This window comes from Triticum urartu, chromosome 7 (assembly GCF_003073215.2).
Source record: "Triticum urartu cultivar G1812 chromosome 7, Tu2.1, whole genome shotgun sequence".
Taxonomy (NCBI): domain Eukaryota; kingdom Viridiplantae; phylum Streptophyta; class Magnoliopsida; order Poales; family Poaceae; genus Triticum; species Triticum urartu.
Window position 1 is genome coordinate 149,016,842 of NC_053028.1, and position 9,762 is coordinate 149,026,603.

At 48.2% G+C, this 9,762-nt stretch overlaps 1 protein-coding gene across 1 annotated transcript; it reads left to right on the top strand.

Moving 5' to 3' along the window:
- Nucleotides 1–3,682: 3,682 nt before the first annotated feature.
- LOC125521540 (laccase-4-like) lies at nucleotides 3,683–6,056 on the top strand. The gene is made up of 4 exons (XM_048686601.1): nucleotides 3,683–3,818; nucleotides 3,942–4,467; nucleotides 4,571–5,545; nucleotides 5,659–6,056. The coding sequence occupies exons 1-4, from the start codon at nucleotides 3,708–3,710 to the stop codon at nucleotides 5,787–5,789; spliced, it is 1,743 nt and encodes a 580-aa protein (XP_048542558.1). The 5' UTR covers nucleotides 3,683–3,707; the 3' UTR covers nucleotides 5,790–6,056.
- Nucleotides 6,057–9,762: the final 3,706 nt, after the last annotated feature.

Consider the following 9,762-nt stretch of genomic DNA (forward strand, 5'->3'; position numbering starts at 1 on the left):
TACTCGACGTGATCCAAATCACCGGAGATCCTAGCGCCGAACGGACGGCACCTCCGCTTTCAACACACGTACGGTCAGCGTGACGTCTCCTCCTTCTTGATCCAGCAAGGGGGAAGGAGAGGTTGAGGAAGATGGCTCCAGCAGCAGCACGACGGCGTGGTGGTGGTGGAGCTGCAGTACTCCGTCAGGGCTTCGCCAAGCTCTATGGAGGAGGAGGAGGTGTTGGAGAGGGAGAGGGAGGCGCCAGGGCTTTGGTGCGGCTGCCCTCCCTTCCCCCACTATATATAGGGCCAAGGGAGAGGGGGGCAGCCTTGGCCCTTCCTCCAAGGAAGGGTGCGGCCAAGGAGGAGTCCATCCTCCCCAAGGCACCTTGGAGGTGCCTTCCCCCTTTAGGACTCTTCCTTTCCCTTATCTCTTGGCGCATGGGCCTCTTGGGGCTGGTGCCCTTGGCCCATACAGGCCAAGGCGCACACCCCTACAGCCCATGTGCCCCCCCGGGGCAAGTGGACCCCCATGGTGGACCCCCGGACCCCTTTTGGCACTCCCGGTACAATACCGATAATGCGTGAAACCTTTCCGGCGACCAAAACAAGACTTCCCATATATAAATCTTTACCTCCGGACCATTCCGGAACTCCTCATGACGTCCGGGATCTCATCCGGGACTCCGAACAACATTCGGGTTACTGCATATACATATCCCTATAACCCTAGCGTCACGGAACCTTAAGTGTGTAGACCCTACGGGTTCGGGAGACACGTAGACATGACCGAGACGACTCTCCGGCCAATAACCAACAGCGGGATCTGGATACCCATGTTGGCTCCCTCATGCTCCTCGATGATCTCATCGGATGAACCACGATGTCGAGGATTCAATCAATCCCGCATACAATTCCCTTCGTCAATCGGTATGCTACTTGCCCAAGATTCGATCGTCGGTATCCCAATACCTCGTTCAATCTCGTTACCGGCAAGTCACTTTACTCGTACCGTAATGCATGATCCCGTGACCAGACACTTGGTCACTTTGAGCTCATAATGATGATGCATTACCGAGTGGGCCCAGTGATACCTCTCCGTCATACGGAGTTTTCGTCATATTGCTTGGGTTAATTCCTCTACATCATGTCATCTTACTTAATGCGTTACTCTGTTCTTCATGAACTTAATACTCTAGATGCAAACAGGAGCCGGGCGATGTGTGGAGTAATAGTAGTAGATGCAGCATCGTTTTACTTGACACGGATGTGATGCCTATATTCATGATCATTGCCTTAGATATCTTCATAACTTTGCGCTTTTCTATCAATTGTCCGACAGTAATTTGTTCACTCACCGTATTATTTGCTATCACGAGAGAAGCCTCTAGTGAAACGTATGGCCTCCGGGTCTATTTTCCATCATATAATCTTCTATTTTCCATCATATAAGTTTCCGATCTACAATATTAGTTTCCGATTTACTACATTTGCAATCTTTTACTTTCCGATCTATAAACCAAAAATACCAAAAATATTTACTTTACTATTTATCCATCTCTATTAGATCTCACCTTTGCAAATAACTGTGAAGGGATTGACAACCCCTTTATCGTGTTGGTTGCAAGTTGTTTGATTGTTTGTGCAGGTATTCAGTGATTTGTGTGTGGTCTCCTACTGGATTGATACATTGGTTCTCAAACTGAGAGAAATACTTATCTCTACTTTGCTGCATCACCATTTCCTCTTCAAGGGAAAAACCAACGGAAGCTCAAGAAGTAGCAGTTGCAACCGCCGCCATTTTTTCGGCCATGTCGCTGTCCAGCACGGCCACATACCCGCCGCCCCCTACCCTTGTCGCAGCTCCCGTTTCCTCGACGCCCCGAGCTGTCCAACCCTGGACGCCTGATTTTAGCGCATCCGACGGTCGAATTTGAAGCGGAACCTGCTGGATTTGAGCTCAACCGGCTGCCGAAGGCCGCGCCATGCCATGGACTGGCTGGGTACCAAACCACACAACCCCGGCAACGGCCCCAGACCACATGCAGGTATCGACTCCGTCTCTAGCCACTCGGATCTACCCCATCGCCGGTTCGCCGCCAAATACACCAACGATCATTGTCCGGGCTCGATACTGGCCCAAAGGCTCGTCGGCACACCGTGGCCGCTCATAAAGTGCGATGACTGTCCACAAAAGGTCGTGTCGCGTGTCTACAACGCCAGAACACCCTAGATGTGTGTTCGTCAAGTGCAGAAACGATGGGGTATGTGCTAGTTTAGCTTCGGTTGTGCTCTCGGATTCGGCTCATTTTGCTTATACTCAATTTTTTATTGTGTAGGATAGATGCAGCTTTTGGTATTAGGAAGAAGAATACATCGATCTATTGGTAGAACGAAATTTGATAGATCTCCGTGCACTTTTTGCTAGAATAGAAGGTAGAGATGAGACTAAATGCGAAGAAGCAACGTCTACTTTAGAGTCAAAGAAGAAAGAAGCATGCAAGATCGAGACTCCGTAGATCAATAATAAAGGCATCGAGAAGGCACTAATTCAACTTATGGGAGCAATTATGAAAGTTGGATATCTTATAAAATGTCTTTTTACGATTCTTGTTTTGTTTGATCTTGCTATTCTAGTCAAGATTTGATGAATGTACTTCAATGTATCAACAAAATCGATGATGAAAGTAATAAATAAATACATCAAAAAAACGTATGTGGACGAGATGCGGCCGAAATGCAACCGCGCGTTAAGCGCACGGCCGGCGCTTCCACAAGAAGGTATCGGCCGATCTATGTTGTGTTTATGGGGTGTAAGTATAAGTGAATTGTTAACCGGGTTGGGTCAAGCATCCTTCTGTTCGTTGGGAATTGTACTACAAGGGAACTAGGGAAGAACTCGTGGGCGCACGTCAAAGACACCAACAACTAGGTAGGCATGCTGCACCTACTGAATGGAGTTCCATGTCAAATTTTTCATGTCGTTATGTATGGCCGCATTCATCATTCAAATGCAGAGGCAGGAGGTAAACTTAAAAAAAATGCAAACATTGGTGTACCATACTGTATTCACACTGGACCGTAGGAGGAAGAATACGAGTAGTACATCACGAACTGACGTTTACCGCTTAGCGACCAGTGAACTTATTTTTATCTATAAAAGGCTAGTAGCATAGATAGCTATATATGTATAGGTTGGTGTGGTGACAGTGACAAACTAACAGAAGTAACTACTGTCTATGTCTATCTTGCTGTTCTGTATCTTCATGGGCTAACTAATTAAACTTGCTGGAGTATCATACAAGTGATCGTCGCGATTAATTAAGCGTGCTCAGGTATATTTTGCAACGGACACGGTACGTGACCCAGGCATGCAAACTAAACTAGAGGTACTCGATCAAGTGCACTGGCTGTACAACTCATAAAAAAAAAGTGCACTGGCTGTAGCCACACTCCAAAGCTAGAGCATGCTCCAGCTCAAGCTTGAAGCCTTGAAGGTAGCCTTGATAGTTCATCCACCAAATAACGAAAATTGCCGCCTAAGCCATGGGGCACCTGTCTGTCGTGCGACAATTCATGCATGTACCTCAAGCAAATGGCCCGGCCGGTGGTACGTAGTTGGCATACGTTTGGGACCTCCAGTTCATGTATATATACTCAGCCGAAGTGCTTCTCTCATCATTCATTCCACCCTCAAGATATAGAAGCTCAAAAGACCACAAAGCTATGGCCATGGCTATCTCCTCCGGCCTTCCGGCTCCGTGCTCCCTCCTCATGGCGACCCTGCTGCTGCTCATCGTCCAAGCCCAGAGCGTCACCAGACACTACAATTTCAATGTATGTCCACAATTCTTCCATCTTCTGCATGCATTTCCGGCCATCATCTTGATTTGATCACATTAATTCATGCATGGTGCTCGAGCTCGTCTTGATCGAAACCTTACCTCTGCATGCATGCAGGTGCAAATGGCGAATGTGACGAGGCTGTGCGGGACCAAGAGCATCGTGACGGTGAACGGGGAGTACCCCGGCCCGACGCTGCTGGCGAGGGAAGGCGACCGCGTCGTCGTCCGCGTCACCAACCGCGTCGCGCACAACGTCACGCTGCACTGGCACGGCGTCCGGCAGCTGCGGAGCGGCTGGGCCGACGGGCCGGCGTACGTCACGCAGTGCCCCATCCAGACGGGTCGGAGCTACGTCTACGACTTCACCGTCACCGGGCAGCGTGGCACGCTGTGGTGGCACGCGCACATCTCCTGGCTGCGCGCCACCGTCTACGGCGCCATCATCATCCTCCCCAAGCACGGCGTGCCTTACCCGTTCGTCGCGCCGCACAAGGAGGTCCCGGTCGTCTTCGGCGAGTGGTGGAAGGCTGACACGGAAGCGGTGGTCAGGCAGGCGCTTCGGACGGGCGGAGCACCGAATATCTCCGACGCTTTCACGATCAACGGACTACCTGGGCCGCTCTACAACTGCTCCGCCAAAGGTACCACCACGTTTTTTCTGTTCTTCTTTGTAGCCAATGTGAGTCACAGGTCTGCAAGACGTGCCAACTACTAATAGAGATGTTGTATGGTGACACATCGCAGACACTTTCAAACTGAAGGTGGAACCCGGGAAAACGTACATGCTGCGCCTCATCAACGCGGCGCTCAGCGATGAACTCTTCTTCTCCGTCGCCAATCACAGGCTCACCGTCGTCGAGGTCGACGCCGTCTACGTCAAGCCTTTCACCGTCAAGACCCTGATCATCTCTCCGGGCCAGACCACCAACGTACTCCTCACCGCCAAGCCGTTCCACCCCAAGGCCAACTTCTACATGTCCGCCGCGCCCTACTCCACCATCAGGCCAGGCACCTTTGACAACTCCACCGTCGCCGGCATCCTCGAGTACCAAAAGCCCGGCTCACCCTCCGTGCCAAGCTTTGATAAGGACTTGCCGCTGTTCAAGCCGGCCCTCCCGCGGTTCAACGACACCGGCTTCGTCACCAACTTCACCTCCAAGCTCCGCAGCCTCGCCACGCCTCAGTACCCGGCGGCCGTGCCACGGTCGGTGGACAAGCGGTTCTTCTTCACGGTCGGGCTGGGCACGCTCCCGTGCCCCGCGAACACTACGTGCCAGGGGCCCACCAACAAAACGCAGTTCGCGGCGGCCATGAACAACGTCTCGCTGGTGCTCCCTTCCACGGCGCTCCTCCAGTCGCACTTCACCGGCGTGTCTCGGGGAGTCTACGGGTCCAACTTCCCGGTCACGCCCCTCTTGAAATTCAACTACACGGGGGCGCCGCCGAACAACACGAACGTGGCCAAGGGGACCAAGCTCCTCGTGCTGCCATTCAACACGTCGGTGGAGCTGGTGATGCAGGACACGAGCATCCTCGGCTTCGAGAGCCACCCCCTGCACCTGCACGGCTTCAACTTCTTTGTGGTCGGGCAAGGGTTTGGCAACTACGACGCCGTGAACGACCCTGCCAAGTTCAACCTCGTCGACCCGGTAGAGCGGAACACCGTTGGGGTGCCGGCCGGCGGGTGGGTGGCCATTCGCTTCCTCGCCGATAACCCAGGTAACTATAGTTTAGTTCAATCTTTTCGCAAGAAAAAAAAGAGAGCTTATAATATAAGTACTGAAAGAATATTTCTGTCCATGCTCATACGTATCATATTCATGCACGTGCAGGTGTATGGTTCATGCATTGCCATCTGGAGGTGCACACGACGTGGGGACTGAGAATGGCATGGCTGGTCCTAGACGGGAGCCTTCCGAACCAGAAGTTGCTCCCCCCGCCGGCCGATCTCCCAAAATGCTAGGGGCGCAGGCTCAGAGCCGTTGGTTTTCCTCTTTTGATTTGTTCGCCAATTTGCGATTGATGTCTCTCGTCGAGGGTTGTAGCTTTTTTTCTAGTCAGTCTCTTGACATTACAATTTTCTATTTGCAATTTAAGTTTGTTTTCTTCACTTGATTAGCAGTTTGTGATGACAATGTATAGATGGGTATTAAATAAACAGGGGTGTGATTTACACAACAAGTAGCTGATACTTTTCTTGGATGTCATATCATTTAGCCCAAGTTGTTCAAATATAATTTTTTGCTTCTGTATGTTTTTTTGTTGAACTATGTACATGTATACTATTTTTTGAACAACCTCATCACGAAGGCAGAGGGTTTCTGTAGTTCATTAAGAAGAAAAGAGATGGAACAATTTATAGAAAATTCAGACCCAAAACCTGACATGGTCAATTAGAGAAAACCAAGTAAAAAACCAAAAACTGAAAAACAAAAAGAAGAAGAAAAAGACGCTAGAGCTTGGGGATAGGGATAAGACACAAGGAGCCTGACATAAAAGAGCCCAGGGCCCAGAACCACCACTCGCCCAATGGATCTCATTTATATCAAGCATCATCTCGTCTTTGCACGAAAGCATCATGGACTAACTTAATCATGTTAGAAACATCATGGAAGTTCCAGCATTGACTTCCCGTCAATGCCTATCAAAATGCTCAACGCTGCGATCACTTGCGGAGAAAACATTCTTTTTTGTACATGTCCACATAGGCTTTCATCTTCTGCTGAGCGTCCTCCACTTTACTTGCCTATGGTAACTCACCAAAAACCTCCAACAATCTATAATCTGCGTGCTTGGTCGTTGGGATGTTGCATGCAATGTTCTTCTCCATATGCTCGTTGCGTCACCCAGAAAGAGAGGCACCATCCTTCTCCGCATGCAAAGGCGCCAGGGTCCCAATCAAAGGGCATGGACCAAGCGACTAATCTTGCTAAGAAATTTCTCCAGAGATAATTGTGGAACATCAACTAGTGCCTCCTATATCAAGGATTTCGAACTGAGCAAATTGGATTGGACTAGATCGATCACACGTATATACAATGTTGCAAAGTGAAGCTCAGATGGTTAGATTTCTTGTGATGGAACCGACCCACCAGGGTGCAAGTCTTTTACTTGGCATCTGTGGTCGTATTTTTAAAATTTTGATTTAGACCTTCTAGCGATGTGTGTTCAGTGGGAGAAGACGTTCCCATCGACTATGAAGACGTCTGTGACGACTTTGTCAATCACAAGATGATGGGCCGGCTTAGTCTTTCGGAGATGTTCATAAGGCTAAGTGTTTGTGCATTTGTACGAGTGTTGTTGTACTGTGTTTTAAAGAAAATACGGTGTTGCGAGAACAGGAGAGCACGTGTCAACCAACCAAAAAAGGCTCCGAGACAACCAAAAAAAAGGGAAATGCTATTATTCAGCCGACCGGAAACAGACTCTGCGTCCGCCGCCTCCTCTTCGCTACACGTGGCAATATGGGCACATCAAGGTAATCACTTCCCCTTTCTCAACCTTATCTCCTCGCCCACCAGTATGCCATTTTTTCCTTCTTCCTCGATCTCCATCCCTTCTCTCTCTCTCTCTCTCTCTCTCTCATCCTGTGGCGCTCTCCTCCCTCATCCATGGCCGAGCTATCCTTCCCGCTGCAGAAAAGATTCTGCAACAAGGCTCTTGTTGCAGAAGGCTCTCTTCAACAAAGCTTTTGTTACAGAGATCGAATGGAAAAAATGGTTTGGAGAAATTCTGCAACAAGGTTGTTGCAGAAGGTTGAGTGCATCAAGGCTCATGTTGCTAATATCGGAGGAAAAAACCATTGATTTTTTTACAACAAAGTACTTGTTGCAGAAACCCAAGCGCAACAAAGCTCCTGTTGTAGAAATATAAAAACAAACCGGGGAAAATTGCAACAAGACTGTTGTTGCAGAAAGTTGAGCGTAAGATCAAACTTGTTGCATAGATCAGCTGGCTACTCTGGCACTCCATCCAACGGCTGCTGAGGCGGCGGATCTTCTCAGATTATCCACCAGCTGACACATAGCGTTGCCCCCCTTGCTGCTACACGTCAGCCGGCGGATAACTAGAAAACATTTGCCGCGTGGATGGCCGTTGGATTGATGCGGGGAGCTGTCCGATCTAGTCATCCATGTGCGTCACTGCTACCTCTTGAGCATGTGTTGGTTTTCCCTTAAAGAGGAAAGGGTGATGCAGCAAAGTAACGTAAGTATTTCCCTCAGTTTTTGAGAACCAAGGTATCAATCTAGTAGGAGATTACACGCAAGTCACCTCGCACCTACACAAACAACTAAGAACCTTGCAACCAACGCGATAAAGGGGTTGTCAATCCCTTCACGACCACTTCCAAAAGTGAGATATGATAGAGATAATAAGATAAATATTTTTGGTATTTTTATGATATAGATTGAAAGTAAAGATTGCAAAGTAAAAGATAGCAGAAATAGTAAATTGATAGGAAAGCAATATGATGGAAGATAGACCCGGGGGCAATAGGTTTCACTGGAGGCTTCTGATACGTCTCCAACGTATCTATAATTTATGAAGTATTCATGCTATTATATTATCCATCTTGGATGTTTATGGGCTTTATTATGCACTTTTATATTATTTTTGGGACTAACCTATTAACCCAGAGCCCAGTGCTAGTTTCTATTTTTTCCCCTTGTTTCAGTGTTTCACAGAAAAGGAATATCAAACAGAATCCAAACGGAATGAAACCTTCGGGAGCGTGATTTTTGGAATGAACGTGATCCAGGAGACTTGGAGTTGAAGTCAAGGAAGCTTCGAGGTGGCCATGAGGCAGGGAAGCGCGCCTGCCCCTCTGGGTGCGGCCCCCACCCTCGCGGGCCCCTCGTGGCTCCCCTGACCGACTTCTTTCACCTATATATGTCCATATACCCTAAAAACATCAGGGACCAGAATAGATCGGGAGTTCCGCCGCCAGAAGCCTCCGTAGCCACCGAAAGCCAATCTATACCCGTTTCGGCACCCTGCCGGAGGGCGAAATCCCTCTCCGGTGACCATCTTCATCATCTCGGCGCTCTCCATGACGAGGAGGGAGTAGTCCACCCTCGGGCTGAGGGTATGTACCAGGAGCTATGTGTTTGATCTCTCTCTCTCTCTCTCGTGTTCTTGAGGTGATACGATCTTGATGTATCGCGAGCTTTGCTATTATAGTTGGATCTTATGATGTTCCTACCCCTCTACTCTCTTGTAATGGATTGAGTTTTCCCTTTGAAGTTATCTTATCAGATTGAGTCTTTAAGGATTTGAGAACACTTGATGTATGTCTTGCATGTGCTTATATGTGGTGACAATGGGATATCACGTGATCCACTTGATGTATGTTTTGATGATCAACTTGCGGGTTCTGTGACCTTGGGAATCTATGCATAGGGGTTGGCACACATTTTCGTCTTGACTCACCGGTAGAAACTTTGAGACACTATTTGAAGTTCTTTGTTTTGGTTGAATAGATGAATCTGAGATTGTATGATGCATATCGTATAATCATGCCCACGGATACTTGAGGTGACATTGGAGTATCTAGGTGACATTAGGGTTTTGGTTGATTTCTGTCTTAAGATGTTATTCTAGTACGAACTCTAGGATAGATTGAACGAAAAGAATAGCTTCGTGTTATTTTACTATGGACTCTTGAATAGATCGATCAGAAAGGATAACTTTGAGGTTGTTTCGTACCCTACCATAATCTCTTCGTTTGTTCTGCGCTATTAGTGACTTTGGAGTGACTCTTTGTTGCATGTTGAGGGATAGTTATGTGATCCAATTATGTAATTATTGTTGAGAGAACTTGCACTAGTGAAAGTATGAACCCTAGGCCTTGTTTCAACGCATTGCAATACCGTTTTTGCTCACTTTTATCACTTGCTACTTTGCTGTTTTTTATATTTTCAGATTACAAAAACCTA

Excerpts from the sequence above, each read along its gene's own strand:
- LOC125521540 (XM_048686601.1), top strand. The coding sequence starts at position 3,708 with ATGGCCATGGCTATCTCCTCCGGCCTTCCGGCTCCGTGCTCCCTCCTC. Across the intron at positions 3,819-3,941 it reads CCAGACACTACAATTTCAAT|GTGCAAATGGCGAATGTGAC; the intron begins GTATGTCCACAA and ends GCATGCATGCAG. Across the intron at positions 4,468-4,570 it reads CTACAACTGCTCCGCCAAAG|ACACTTTCAAACTGAAGGTG; the intron begins GTACCACCACGT and ends GACACATCGCAG.